The sequence below is a fragment of the Echeneis naucrates genome, chromosome 8 (assembly GCF_900963305.1).
Source record: "Echeneis naucrates chromosome 8, fEcheNa1.1, whole genome shotgun sequence".
NCBI lineage: Eukaryota > Metazoa > Chordata > Actinopteri > Carangiformes > Echeneidae > Echeneis > Echeneis naucrates.
Window position 1 is genome coordinate 3,028,346 of NC_042518.1, and position 15,803 is coordinate 3,044,148.

The following is a 15,803-nucleotide window of genomic DNA, read 5'->3' on the forward strand; positions in this document are numbered from 1 at the left end:
ACTCATTACACACCATGAGGCTATAGCCAGGTGTCACCAGGACATATATTATGATTAATTAGACTTGAAGTGGCAGAGGGATGCATTATTTTGATTGCGAATATTGTGTTTGCCATCTGTGATGTGGGGTAACAAGCAGACAAATCTGTAAAGGGTAGAAACCCCTCCTGGAAATACAGAACTTCTAATACCAGCAGGGGGTAGCATTTAACACCCTCCCTGGCTGTGCTGGTCTTTGTGGACACCATTAGTCAGGTTTATGAGAGCAATCATCCAACACCCAGTTAAGAATCGTGATGATAACAGTCCTAATTGGAGGGGAACTTAATTGAACCAGAACAAGGGGCACGCGGGTCGCCTTCCCTTATCTGCACATCTACCAATTAAGACCTTCACAAAAAGGGGTTCAGTTCCTGTAAGTCTGCATCTCTTGCTCACTCTCTGGAATAATTTGCCCTTCAACTTCAATTGCCGAATAATCAACTGTGCCCAATGTAGCCAACTCTGGTACATCCTAATTATCTGCTGGTAAGAGCTTATTATTTTTCATAATCCATTAAGATAGTCTGAAATTGTAATTACTCTTTCAGTCTTGCCGTGTGTGAAATAAGAAGTCCCAATGACCCCCCCCCACCCCCCCCCAAAAAAAAAAAAAAAAAGAAAATCCCAATCCTTTCACTGAAGATCCTTATCTGTGGTTTATACCAAATACCATGAACTCTGAGATATGAGGAGAGAGACCTGAACTGTCAAATATCATGAAATTTGGAAAGAGGTGCAGTTAAATTCCAGAGTGAAAAACTTTACTGCAGTCGAAGCTAAGGAAGACCAGCGGCATGCCGTGTTCACAATAGTGGCCATTGACTGGTTTATTGGTTCAGGTTTAATCAAATTCACCCATTCCAGTTCAGCAGTGTCTGACCAGCCAAATAAGTCTAAAGTCCAACCTTATCCATGGAAGTCATCTCAAGGTCTTTTAGTGTATTTCCAGGAGCCTTTGAGTTTCATATGTATAACAAATAGAAAGGATGAGTTGTCTCTGAATTGTGAATGCTGTTTTCTGTGCGCTCCAAAAACATTGTGTCTGTATTGCAGATTCAAATTTCTTGACATTCGGAGCAGGAGTGAACAATTTTGCTTCAGGGCTGATGTAGTACCTGCTGGAGCTTTCAATCAAGTGGTACCTTTATGTTTCGTGTCTCCACGCTCAAGAGTAAAATCCACAGCTCAGCCTATGATGGAAATTTGTCCATCTGCAATTCTATGACGATGTCGCCAAGGTGATCTATTCCTAATGATTATGTGATATAATCAAAAGCCAACAGCTACTAAATGGACCTTGATGTGTGATTTCTTTTTTTTTTTTTCCTCCGAGGTCAAAGCATATTTAGGACTCATACCAGAGAAAATCACCTGACCTTTCAAACTGCAGTCAGTAAACAAGATTCTGCCCAAGGTCCATTGATTAGGGTTTTTGGAGCTTTCTGTAATATTGTTTGGCACTAATTGGGAACAATTCATCTATTTGACTAAAAAGATGTCAATTAGAAACTTATAGTATTTGTACATTTTGTGAAATATATATAACTCAAATTAAAATTCCATAGTTTACAACACTGAATAATTGAAAGGAGCTTGTTCACAGACCTGATATTGGTTTTATTTTATCGAGAGTAAACACTGAATCTGAAAAATTGTGTATAAGATAACGAGTTTGTTGGCACTGCTGGAACTGCACTGTAGTGTCCTGATGATATTCTATAGTCTACTGTTCATGTAATGCACAACATTATTTGCATACTACTCATATATAGAAGGGTCATGCATAAAAGGAAAAATCTGAATTAATGAGTTGAGAAACCTTTCAATTGCAGATGCTTCCAAATAGGGCAGGAGGGGTCAGTGACTGGTTTGAAGAGTATGAAAACAAAATGAATCATATGCTACTGCCTCCACAGCCGCCATATCTTAACACTTAGGAGAGAATATGGAGTGACACATTGGACAGCCCATCAACAAAACACCAAATGATTGTGTATCATCTGGGAGAGGTGTTCATCCATCCTGAAACATTACAGGAGGCTCACAGTTGCATTACTGTAAAACCTTTATGATGGTTTTGGAACTTGTCACCCATGTCACCCATGTCACCCATCTTGTCACCCATCAATGTGCAAACACTTGGATGTGACACCTCTGGTTTATCAGCCATCCATGTCAGTCCAAGTCAAGAAGACTAATTTATGCATTGCCCTTTTATATTATGTAGGTTTAGTTTTAGCATTGACCTCATAAATTAAAAAAGGACAATGTGGTCAGGCTAACAAGGTTCATGTCTTTAATAATCTTGTGGATGGAAAGTTAGCCAGATGGATAGAGCCAGATAAGATTGCTCAAGTATAAAGCCTGATTTTACACCTTGGAGGCTGTTTAATCCCTGTAAAACTACACTTATTACCTCAGTGGAAAAAGGGGAGATTTGCTTAATTAAGTTGTTAAGAAACCAGCAAACCCTGCAAGCTGTCTGAGACCATGGCGAATTTCATTTGGGCGAAAGACCGTATGATCGACTGATGTGTGCGTGTGTGCAGAAAGATAAAAAAGACATTACAGTATCTTTCAGATTCAGTCAATCCCTTACTTTTTTTTTTATTAGTCTTCAAGTGCAAAGAGATGGACAGACACCCCAAAGTGCATAATAAAGCTGAATCTGATGCAATAAGGCTAAACACTCACATCTAAAATCAATACATTCTAACATTTCAGTGGAGAGGTCCTAAAGATATTGGATATAGTTTTGGTTTTGTGTACAAATAATGCACGATTTTAGTGGAGAAGTTTTACAAAATGAACAGATCAATGATCAATAGCTAATGAAAGATTCATATAGCCCCATTCCCATCACCCCTTATTTACAAAATTCAATCTGACTGCGACATTAATTCATCCACACCCAGTACTATTTTCAAGTTTACGTTCTTTTGCTCTCCATTTTTTTTTAAATATAACTGATAAAACTACATGTACAATAGGGATCAAAAAGAAAGCCATCCAGTGAAATCATTGAAAAAATAGTTTTAGATGTTTTTATATACACAATCTACTTCTATGGCATTGCTGTTCAGGCTAAATTTCAGGATGTCAAGATTTATTTTGTAAGTGGCATTGAATAAATACTGTATAAATATAAACATTTGTTTTGAAAGCTTGTGCTTTCCAAATATCAAAAAGCAGGAATACAATGTATGAATGTCAGTCCTTGTTTCCAGTTGCAAATAGCAGAAAAATACATCTCTTTAGTCCCCAGGAGATCAATAATTTATCTGATTCTGATTTGAATTAAAATCACTTAAAACTGAAATTTTGATAATTATTTTTCACAAAATTGGACACAGCGTATCCAGGTGTTGTGTTGTGTATACCAATGCATGGTTTTCAAGATAATACAATTTTCCTTGTCAACAAATAATCATGTAAACATTTTCAAAACAGTTGTTCCAATAAAAAATAAAGAAATAAAGGTTATGTTTATTTGTTTATTTATTTATTCCATACAGGTATATATGTGTGACGTGTGTGTGCATAAAACAAACAAACAAACAAACAAACAAACAAACTAACTAACGAACGTACGAACTATTTCCGTCCGCCATCTTGTCCCGTTTTAGTCGCTTGTGAATTTCACGGAGGAAATTCGGATGTTCATCGGGAAAGACGGAAAGCTCGCTCAGCTCCTCTAAACTGGATCAGTGGTCTGGTTTCTGGCAGCACTAACCTCAAAAGCAACCGAAGGATTGTTGTCTTATTTGGACAAAGATGAGAAGATGGACGATTGAAAAGCCGTCCGGCGGCTACAGGCGAGCTAACGCACACGACAGTGAGTTTACTTTAAAACCTGATGTAAAAAATAACCCTCAACACGTTAAAATATCTGTGTTGTAATGTGTTTTTCCTCTAAAATGGGTGGTTAGCGGAGTTGGTTTAATTTATTAATGTGAAACGTCCTGCAGCAGGTGTGTGCCTTGAATTAGATAGCTAACATTAGCTTTAGCTTGCTGTAGGCTAGGAGCTTGTGTTTAATAGGAACAAATGTCATATTTTCTCTCTCAGTAGTTATTTGTTCACTTAAGCTCTTCAGTCTGGTCTTCAAATATTTTCCTAAAATCCTCCCAATATAAATTTTTTTTAAATAATTATAAACTGAAGCTAAAAACATTTTAAAAAATAATCAGTTATCAAGTTGCAAATCCACCAGACATATAAACGAAGTTCATGGCACTGTGCACTCCTTTTAACCTGAATTTTTACTTCATCCTTGTACTATTAGGATATATTTTACTGCTGGCAGTTTCATTTGAGCTGACCATTACATTTTAATCACTTAGAGTTATATGTTAATTGTCCAACAATTTAAAAAAATGGGACACTGAAATGACGGTGTGTTTTTGCCAAGTGTTCCATCCAATCTAAAAAATGTGCAGTATCATAACCACTTTCCTGTTGGTTGTAAATATCTATTAAATGATTGACTATCAGCACCTCGATTTCAGCTTTCTCTTGTGGGTCTGTCTGCTTAATAGTGAGGGGTGTGCAGTTGTCATCAGATGCCTGACTGGATTTTTGGCGTGACACGAGAGCTGAAAAGTTGGGCTTCTGCATGGATTGACTAATGCGTGGATAACCTGAGAACTATTTTGCTACTGAAAGTACTGAGGGAACGTTCTCATTTACTCCTACAGACCAGGTTGACAACCTGCATATTTTTATGCAGTTTGTTTCCTCACAGCACCTGATTTACTTTACGTCTGACCACTTTTTAACCTCTCACACCTTCTTTTGTTTTGTTCTTGTTGCTTTCCACCGCCTGTCTCCTTGTATATCTTCACTGTCTGTTTTCTCTCTCTCTCTTAGATTATAACGCACAACTAGTCACAGAGACCAAATGACTCCAGTTACAGATACAGGTTAACAAATTCACTTGATTGTACGTGTGACAAACTTCTCTGGCATGTGACATTGTCGTGCAGCCCCTGTGACCACGCATCATCACTTTTTAGGTTTTAGTTTTTCCATTTTATTTTTGTCCTCATTCCTTCCCTCAACCTACATTTCTCTGCCTTTACTGCTCCATCTCCACTTCTGCTTTATTTCCCATGACATAGCCCTGCTCCTCTTCCAAGCAGCCACCACTGTTTTCCCCTCTACTTTCTCCAACAGCTTTACCTTTTGCATCTGTCCATCACCCAGTTTCCAATGACAAGATATGGACACATGAAAAACAAATGAATGAAGGTACTGGTGCTGAAAGATGAAACATTCAGAGAGAGACTTGGCTGAGGAGAGAGCAAGCGAGGAGAGCTTCGTCTTCCCTTCTCATTCTCCTCCCTCCCTCTCTCTCGCCTCTACTCTCTCTCTCAGTGTGAGCATGTGTGTTGGTGTGTGCGCCTACCGTCTCTGCCGGCTCCACTGTTGTTTGCCGCCGCCACAGATGAGCTAGGAAGAGGAGGGAAAGCGGATGTATTTGGCCAGAGAAAGAGGAAAACGGGAGGAGTTTTGATCGGCGTGCAAGACTAAACAGCGGCTCTTATCATCAACATCTCTCTCTCTCTTTCTCTCTTTTTCCTGCCTCTCTTTCTCTCTTTCACACACACAGGCACAAACACGCTCTCACACTCACACACACTCGTGCTGGCTGGATGTCTTCTCGCTAGGCTGAACGTGAGAGGTGATAGGCTTGGCATTAGTTTGGGGCATATGGGGATCCTGAGAAACCTGGACGTGCACGTGAGATTGTTTTGCGCGTGTGTGTCAATCTTCATGCACATGCATGAATGAGAGTTAGCGCCTGAGTGTGTGTTTTTGAATGGAGATGAGTCGGGCCGTTAAATACACAGAGGCAGCTTTGATTGGCTTTCGGCTTAAGTGACTCTCACCTCACGCTTTGAGTGTCACGGAGGACTGAGCCTTTGGGATTTTTGTCAATGAATTTGAGCAGTCACAGGGGGCAACAGAGGATGGTGAGGGCTGCTTTAGGTATAGAGTGTGTTCAGTGGGAATGTGTGTGAGTGTGTTGGTGTCGTAGGAGCCGCTGGCAGTCACAGTAACTCTCAGCTCAAGGGACTGATTTAGAGTGGAGTTGGAGTGAAGAGGGATCCCTGAGGGAGCATCTTTATTGTCCGGCTCATACTTTCCATTGTCATTATCTGGAGTGTGATTTGCCTTATGTATATTTCCTCTTCTTTGCCATTTGTTGCTAGGCTTTTAATTGTTTTGTGGTTTTTTTTTTTGTTTTTTTTTTTTCCCTGTGAGTGTTGACACCAGGTCTTTTTCTGTCTTGTACTTTTCTTTTTGTCTTTTACAATTTTTTTGGTGTGTTTTTCCTCCTTTGTTCCAACATGCATATTATCAGCATTGTTGATATAAATGAGGAATCTATGACTGTTATTGACATTTTCTCTGTCTCTGTGCAGGTGTGAGTGCATCAGGGCCTCCTTGGCCGAGGAGCTGGAGGGCTGATGATGGATCTGAAGGAGAGCTGTGGCAGTCAAGGGAGCCAGGAGAGCTCCAGTTTGCGTCCAACCTCCTGGCAGGCCTTTGCTCACACCAGCACGCTGCATGGCCTGCGCTTTGTCTTCCCTTATGGTCAGCCTAGCGTGCGCCGCTTACTCTGGGCTGTCGCTCTGCTGGCGTGCCTGGGACTGTTGGCCCTGGAGTGTGCTGAACGCTTGGCCTATTTCCTCTCCTACCCTCACGTGACCAGTGTGGATGCCGTGGTTTCAAGCAGCCTGGTCTTTCCCGCCGTGACCATTTGTAACCTGAATTCATACCGCTTCAGCCGTCTCACGCGCAATGACCTGTACCATGCAGGAGAGCTAATGGCTCTGCTGGATGTGCACCTGAAAATCCCTCAGCCACACCTGGCTGAACCTGATGTGCTGGCTTCCTTGCAGGAAAAAGCCAACTTTACCAAATATAAGCCCACACCGTTCAGCATGAGGGAGTTCATCGAGCGAGTTGGACACGACCTGAAAGAGATGATGCTCTACTGCCGGTACCAAGGCCAGGAGTGCAGCCACAGTGACTTCAAAACCGTGAGTCCACTGATATGTTTTTTTTTTTTTTTTTTTTTTTTTTTGTATTAAATGTCATCTCTTGTTTGACATCAGTTGGGGTTAGGGCATCTTTGCTGCAACCAAGCCCTCATGGGAATGAGGTGTTTTGGTTGCGTATTCTGAGTCTTGCAAGTTTCCAGAGCTGGAGCCTGTTTTGTTCTGTGAGTAGAATGACTTGATGTATGCTGATGGCTACTCTTTCCCTCCCATGCTGCTACTCTGGGAGTCCCCTGCTGTATTTTCTCTCTCAGGGACTTTAGTTTGGCTACACAAGTTGGCTCTCAAGCCTTGTTCTGCAAATACATTCACTGCTATTGCCTTGTTGTGGACCTCAGCCTTTACATATTAACATTGTACTCACTCGCACATACAAGTGTGTAGTATTATAGGTACTGAGGGAACATAATTGCTTTGTTGTGGGCTATAGTCAATTGTAAATTAGCCTGTATTCCTCTGCTACTTTTTGTACTTATCCAGACAAGTGGTTTTCTTTCTTTTCATACTACAAATTTGAAGATTCAAAGGATTTTTATGAATGTGCTGGCTTGACTGATAGACCCTTAATACAAACAAAATAACACATCATTATTGGATGATTGTTGATGCTAATTTTTAATAATAATAATAATAATAAAAAACAAATTAGGCTTTGTGTTAAAAGTAGTAGCTTGTTTTGTAGTTTCTATATGCCTGTAAAACCAGATCACTTATATCATAAGTAAGCACACTTGCGTCACATTTTCTTGCGCTGATAAGATTGACATCATTGAATGATGATTGAAAGTCTTACTGATTAAACATCATCCACTTTTTGTAGATCAAAGTGAGCAAGTCATTACACTTGTAGCACACTTGGACTCTAATGAGGTCTGTGAACTGTGAATATAAGAACAGCACATTGCGTAAACCAATGTGAAGGTCTACCGTGTGAATAAAAATCCTGTGTCATTTCCTCAATGACAGAGTGTCAAAAGACCTTTTAGATCTTCAAAAAGATACCTTTGGAAACAGGTGTGAAGAATTTTGTTTTTGGTATTTCAGAGGATCACCTTGTTTGCAAGGTTCACCTCATACCTACAAATTTTATTTACTGACATTTCTGCAGACTATTGGTGAATGCAGACAATTGTTGGTGTACTCTTGAATTGTGTAATCCATCACGCTGAACACAAAGTCTACATTAGCTTTGTTGTATTGTTGTTCCCTAATAATGCTGTCCAAATGCAGATTGATTTTCAAAAGACTAAACTGTATTACCTTGCTGTAGTAAAAATTTAACGGTGAATTGTGTGGTGATTTAATGGTATTTATTGAATTTAAAATCTTCATTGACTCTAAATGGGTTTAGCTGGCAACATTTATTCACAATTATCAGCAGGAATCAAGGATTAAATCTCTAACACTTTTTGCTGGCTAAGAGGGCATTAATTATGCTTTTCAATGATTTTGGTTGCAAAGTGCAGCAACAATTTGAAAATGAAATGAGCAGGTTTAAATTTTTTCCTCACATTACTGTTCATGATGTTTAGATAATAACGTAAATAAATCAACTAAAAGTTTAAAGTCCCAATAATATAACTGACAGACTCCTACACCTAAAATTGACAGGTAGAATGTGGTTGCGGGCTCGAGTTAAAATATCTTGAAGTTGGACTTCAGTGAGTTGTATTCAGCAAGATACTGGAGCAGTGTAATTAGAGGTGCCTTAGTATTAGTCAGAAAGCACTGCAACTTAAAATTATTGCCATTATCAATTCATTCTGCTTATTCCTTTTTTTTTTTTTTTAATTAAATAATTACTTGACGTAATGGAAGCAATTAATTAATGATCTGGATTATTTTTCTATGAATTAATGAAAAGATAATTAGACTAATAATTTTATTGAATCCAGTTAATTTATTCAACAGAATGCTGGATTCTAAACTGCATATTGAGATGCAATCCAACCAAAAGTGATGCTGACTCAACATTGTTACGGACAACACAACCCAAGCAACCGTTATGATTCGGCCAATAGGACTTAATATTTCATAGAAATGGGTGGAATCTAGTGGTACATCTGCGTTCTGCTTTTTACTTTGCGTTCAGTTATGTTGTATTGGTATATGAACAGTTTTGTTTGTATCATGTCACAGAGTAATGCAACATGATTTTCTATTTAAAGCCTGCACAGATACCGCAGCTGATACAGAGCTAACAAGATGCTCTTTTCGTTTGTTGGCCTCAAAGCTGACCAGTGGTGCATGCACAACGTGAACAGTACTCTGGTATCTGATGTGCTTTGATGAGCACTTCATTCTGTACAGAGGTGACTCTGTTGACATTAACAGAACCCATTGATGGTGTTATTGCTCCTCGGCTGTGTGTAACCTCAGACATTAAAGCTTCTGGCTCTGTTTGTTATTGTTGCATTGATACATTCATGTTTCAAGCTGAGAGATGCTCAATGCACAGATGCTAATAGGGAAAACAACATTGGTAGATCACATGTTGGCTGTAGTGATTTCCTGTTCATGTCTAGAGACAAATGCTTCCCCTGGAGAACTCATCTATATTGCTGTGAGCCACAGCAAAGCTACAAGTGAGCAGTTCCCTGCTGATGTCTGCCAGGACATGTGATTTTCATAATTTCATTTTGTTGAATCTTCAGGGAGTTATTGGCAAGCTAGCATGGCTCTGTCATTGCCTTTCGAAGTGGCCCACTGAGTCTCTATTCGACTACCCATGGTAACCATCTTGCATGCTGTCTGACATGCCTTTGACCTCAAGCTGGGTTCAAAGATAATCATGTTGACAGAGAGGCTACTAGAAGGCACTGTCATCCTCTTTGCCCTCTGCCTGTTGCTGCTGTTGAGCTCCTCCTGACTTCTCGTCACTCTTCTGTTGACTCGCTCTGTCTCTTCTCTCCCTGTCACTGCAGTGACACACCTTCATATCTCTAGTGCCTTCTGAATGGTGAGGCAAAAGAAAAGAAACAAAGAAACAAAACAAACACCAGGCTCCCAAAAATAGAAAAAATGCACGCATGAATGCATGCATGCACATGCATTTACAGAAACACATACATATACACACACATGACAAAATGCACACAGAGGGACAATATTACCGTGACACTCCAGGGAGTAAAGTCAGCATTTGAATGACACAATGGTGATGAATGACCATTGTGGAGATTGTAGGGATATGGGAGACAGTTTGATGTGACTGATGGAATTGGAGCAGAGTACTGCACAAATGAGAAATGGCATCTGTATGTGTATTTAAACCTATATTCATATATTTCAAGTCTCCTCAATAGTGCAGACTGTTCATTTTGTTAATTTATGCTCATATGGGAGAACGTCTCCAACCTACCTGACATGATTCATTCTAAATAAGCACTTTGGTACACTTGTTTTTTTTAAGGATGCCAAAAATGAGGACACATCTCGAGCCAAATTCAGCACTCTCTCATCCAAGCAGAGCCAGTGAACGATGCAAAAGCCTGCTTTCACCCTGTTTAGAGATTCTCTCAACCCAATATCTCTGCAAGGATGCTGACTAGCCAAAGTACAGCTCCATCTAAGTTAGTGCGACTGGATCAGTAAGAAAGTTGTTGTACTGAATTAAAAGACTGCTCCTTGCCTTGTTTTTAGACTATGTTATTGCAGCCATGATTAAACACTGATTGATCGCAGTGACAAGCCACATTGGTGTCTGCCAAAGTGAATCATTTCAGTATGCCAGGCCTGCACTCACTGGATGCCTCCTTTATATATGTACTGTAAAGATCCCTTGAGCACTGCAGGCCCGTGAAGACCCCATCACGCACCGCCTTAATGTGAAACCTGATAGCAGTTAGACCCTGAGCTCTGTATCACAAAGACACTAATTAGACACTTGTCTGTTGCTTTTACTAGAGCCTTGTTGTATCAGCATAGGAAATGTTATGGTGCTCGCTGTTTACAGAGACAGCAGTTAACCATTACACACAACCTGTGGCCCGAGAACTTCGCAGGCACATCATTGCATGGATGGATTTACCCCACTCTCTCCAGCAGAACCTCACAAAATTACTGTCAATCACCCTTCAGAGAGGATTTAGCGGTTAAAATCTGTCCTCCCCCTCCTCCTCTGACCACTTCATCTCACTAACTGCATTTCATAATCTTTGAATTAATTTCTCAACATTTGAAGGCTCAGTGCATCACAGTAGGTTTAAGTGGATGTACTGTATAAATCATGAATGTAATATTGCCATGGCATTTTACATTCCTCGCAGGAATCATGTCTGAAAGTGCATGGACAGCACCACTGACACCCATAAGCCCACCACTCTGAAACACCCTGGTGAGGCGGCGGCAACCTTTGCTATTTAACCAGATTGGAAGAAAAGCTGGAGTACAGCCACAGACACAGAGCTCAGTGTGGATAGTGCTTATGTGGGAGACACTGCAGCTGTCTGCAGTGGTGGATTATGGTAGACTGTTGATATATTGTGTGTTGTGTTGAGGCTTAAAGAAGCAGTAATTTTTCCTGGAGGGTTTTTCCCAAACCTCTGACACTGAATTTTGAGCTGCATTGACAGTGGTTTAGTAATTGCTGAAAAGATGATTCAGTTCTTTTGCAGCCCAACTACAGTAAGAGTTTTGTGTAACCTTAAATTGCTCCAACCATTTAAGATCTTTAGCCATGGAAATGTATACAAGTGTTTTTTTTCCCTTTCAGCAACAGAAAAATGGTCTTACTTAGCAATACTAAAAAAATCAGAGGTTGTCTTTTGAGCCTGACCTGAACTTCTTGTAATTAAATCGTATGCCATTAAGTACTGAATACTGAATATAGTTTATATCACATACCATTGCAGGTAACACTATAGTTGTGTGGTATTTGTAGACAGTAGTATCCATGAATTTATAGCTCTGTGGTAGCAGGAGAAAGTAGAGATAGAATTCAAACCTATCTTTATCTTATAGCTTGATCAAAACCAAACTAATAAATGTGGTTCATTGCCAAAAACATCACTGAAATATAGAACTCTTCTATAATGCTTTGGTATTCTGTACACCCACTTTGCTGTATTTGTAGTATGGTATTATGTTGAAACCAGTTAATCAAAAGAGCACCTAGTTCTGCTCAAAACAACACTAACATGTATAGCTACTGGCTCGGTTTTTAACAAAAGAAGAGTTTTAAAGCAGAGACAGAATGATGTGAGTGACATAAGCGAGGAGAAGTCGGGACATCAAGTCATGGTTTGAGTCTGGATGTCAACTGGCATTCGCACAAGGAAAAAAGAGAAAGACGAAAGTGTAGAGGAGCATGGTCCATTACCTCAGCAGTCTGTCTACTACTTCGTCTTGGCTACAGGAGGAGGAGGAAAACGAGTGTGTGTATACTCATGAGTATGTGTTTCAATATGCTGGATGATAACTTTTCTAGATGCATCTAGATTGCATTTAGAAAAGTACTATGTCTTTGTATTTATCCTGTAACTGAGTACTAAACTTGCTTGAAGTACTTTGTGTTGTGAATTTCATATATAGATTCACAATCATAGGCTGCTCACTTAATTAATTTAAAGAAAATTGCAGCAAATTAATAAAATGGTTTGTTTTGGTTTTCAAAAAATATTGTTTTTTGGAATCCAATGTGATTGTTGAAGGTTGCCATCGCATGTTTACGCTCCTTGCAAATGCAGTGTTAGAGCTTTTTGGCTTTCACAATATTCTACCTGAACATTGTTTAATGAATATAATGAATAAATACATCATGAGCAGAAATTGCAGGTCTCTTCATGTTTTCAGCATATTAGTGATGATGGCCTTTTCACTTTATTGGCGGTAACTGGAATTCTGGCTTAATGTCCAAAGCTAAAATTAGGACAAGGGTACCTAATCTCTGTGGAAAAAAAATTCATCTGGTTTATTAAAGACAAACCTCTGGTCAAGGTCAGGGTGTGTTACCTATTTTAAAGAAGACACATGAATATTATAATTGATTTGACGAGAAATTTAATCTTTTCACTTACTTAATTTCAGTTTGTTACTAGAAAAAAAAAGTTGTAGATAAATACTCTGAAACATTCGAGAAGTAGGCAAACTAAGATAACCCAGTGTTGATACATATATGATGCTAATACTTTATTTTGGTAGTCTTATCATCTTGTAGGGAGAGGGCACATTTTGTTTTAATGTTTATAACTGGTTTTAGCTGTCTTGACGTTGATTACAAACTAGTCTCATATGTGCTTTAATGAGGCGTGAGTGCAATGTGTTGCTACTTTTATGGGATGTTGACTAACAAATAAGCTATTATCCTCCAATATTCTTGAATTTGATAAAAACATTGACTTAAGTGATAACAATTTGAACCAGTTCTGTTTCAAAGGTGCCTCAAACTCGACCCTCACCTGCTGTTTACGTGATGCGCTTTGCTTATTTTTTCTTTTGGTGACATGAACATGCTTTATGATGAGGTTTTCTGGTGTATAAGCACAGATGATGACTACATAAATAGTTCCTCTGTAGCATAAAGGTAGCTCTGAGGATTTTATGAGCATAGTGGTCAAACATGTGATTTCACGCTGTCTGCGGATAATGTTCCTTATGTGCTCTGTTTCCACCATCTTTTTTTTTTCTTTATTACCGTTCATGTATCAGCCATCTTCTCTTCTCCATAATTTACCACAGTGTCTGTGCTCAGATCTTAGATGCTCATACTTGACTGGCTGGTTTCTCTCCTTAAACAGACCAACTATCTCTTTTAGAGTTCTTTTTGTTCACCTCTCTGTCTTTCTTTAATCTCTGTAAGCTGCCCCTTAGCTCTTTTGATCCCAGTGTTCAGTCTCACCTGAGAGCTGTGTGCTTGAGGCTTTGTGGGTCTGTTTGCTAAGCTGAAGAGATTTAGGCAGCTTTAATGGAAGTTGACCACTTACCTTGGCATTTTGAGTTGCAGTAACTCTTTGCATGTTCATTTGATAAGTGTGTGTAAGAGTGTTTAGAAGTAATTATAGATTGCATGTTCCTCTGCACTACAACCTCCAAATATTTTGTTTAAAATCATTCAATCAGACTTCACAGTTCATAGGTTGCTTTACTACAGATGTGTTTTGGACCATGTAACCATTTATCTAATTTGCTATTCAGATTTATTTTTCATCACTCACAATGTGACTTCTGAGTCTGCTGAGACGCCGGTCTAAAAGTTTAAATGTCCAGAAATCCCTTCAACAGTGTGATGTGCCAGCGCTGGCCCGCTTGTCTCCAGGTACAGCTGCTGTCCTCCTAGAAAGAATGTTACATTGGTGTCAGGACAATGTGCGCTCTTTTTGTCAAAATGACGCATGTGTGCAGGGCAGCATGACTGGAAATCAGAGACATTGGCCCCACGAGGCCAAAGTTGGATTGATTCTCTGTCTCACCCATTCCTTTGTCTGACCAGTGTTTTTCTTTTTAGGCTGTATCTCTCTCTGAAGAATAACCACAGGCTGATTGTGTATTAAATTACTCAGAATTTTTGTTTTGTTGCAGATGATCTGACTTCATTATGATCAGTAGTCTCAGGCCATACAGAGATGCATTAAGTATAGTTTGTGTTTTCAGTGTAAATGCTGTGAGTTTGACTTTGGAAGGGCTTGCCCTTCCTTAACGATTCATTCAAATTCATACTGGCCCCATCAGTCTCTGTGCTTCTTGTACACTCTCGTCCCTGCCAGTCAAGGTGTTGCCTGGTGCCAGTAGATATTTGAAGGCCTCAGCACTGTTAACACTGCCCTTGCCTGGTTGTAACAGCATTTTTCTGACCTGCCTCACTTTGTCTTTGTCCTCCTTAACATTGTGATTATGTTGCAGAGAATATGCTGGATTGCTAGATATTTCTTTGACTAGCCTTCACCTGTTGTCTTTCTATGTCTCTCATCTCTAGTTCCAATCAGTCCCATGCGAAACTCCACACTGTGTGGCAGCACTCGAAGGTTGCTCCCTCTCTTTCCCCTTGATGTACCAGATTTATTGTCTCTTACTCATACAACTTCATTTGCTTCATCTATCCTCTACTCCCATGTGCTGTACACTAGCATGAACACTTATTGCTACTGGATGGCTGGAATAGCATTGTGTGTCCAGACTGGAGTGACGGCCCCCCCGCCCATAAACTCAGACTCAGTGCTGTGTCAGAACACTTACATTTTTCAGCACACAGAAGACAAACTAGTATGAGGACTGAGTTTGAAAGTACAAGTGCAGTGGATTAGAATTGCTTAGTCCATGCTCTGTTTTTTTGTCAGTGCCCTGAGCTGGCCTTGTTTTTCTGCCGAAGAGGGTAGCTATTCACAAAAAATTCACTTTATGGCAGAAAGACATTTAGAACCAGTATGCTTTTTTTTTTTTTTTTGTTGCTGGACATTAGTAACGATATATGCAGAAAATACAGTCAATATTTGGCTTCAATTTGTGAGACTTTATCTCTGTAGTTGATTTAGTTAAATAATACCTTGCTAAGTTTGTGTCAATCCTGCCTTCTTCACTCTCTGTACTTAGCATTGACACTCGACTCTGATTTGGAATTTGCTGTCTCAGTTTCCCTCCACATTCATTATTCAGGGAACGTTTGTCTTCAGATCTGGATCCAAACTCCATCCTGAGATACCACATGAGGCACCGCAGCACGACTAGCACCATTAGTAACTGTCTGTATCGTGTCATGCT

General features: G+C 39.7%; 1 protein-coding gene across 1 annotated transcript in view; it reads left to right on the forward strand.

Annotated features, from left to right (window-relative positions):
* The first annotated feature begins 6,518 nt into the window (after positions 1–6,518).
* Positions 6,519–15,803, forward strand: part of asic2 (acid-sensing (proton-gated) ion channel 2) — a 258,926-nt gene continuing 249,641 nt past the window's right edge. Inside the window, exon 1 of the mRNA XM_029508279.1 lies at positions 6,519–7,091. Coding sequence (XP_029364139.1) covers positions 6,519–7,091 — 573 coding nt within the window. The remainder of the gene's footprint in view (positions 7,092–15,803) is intronic.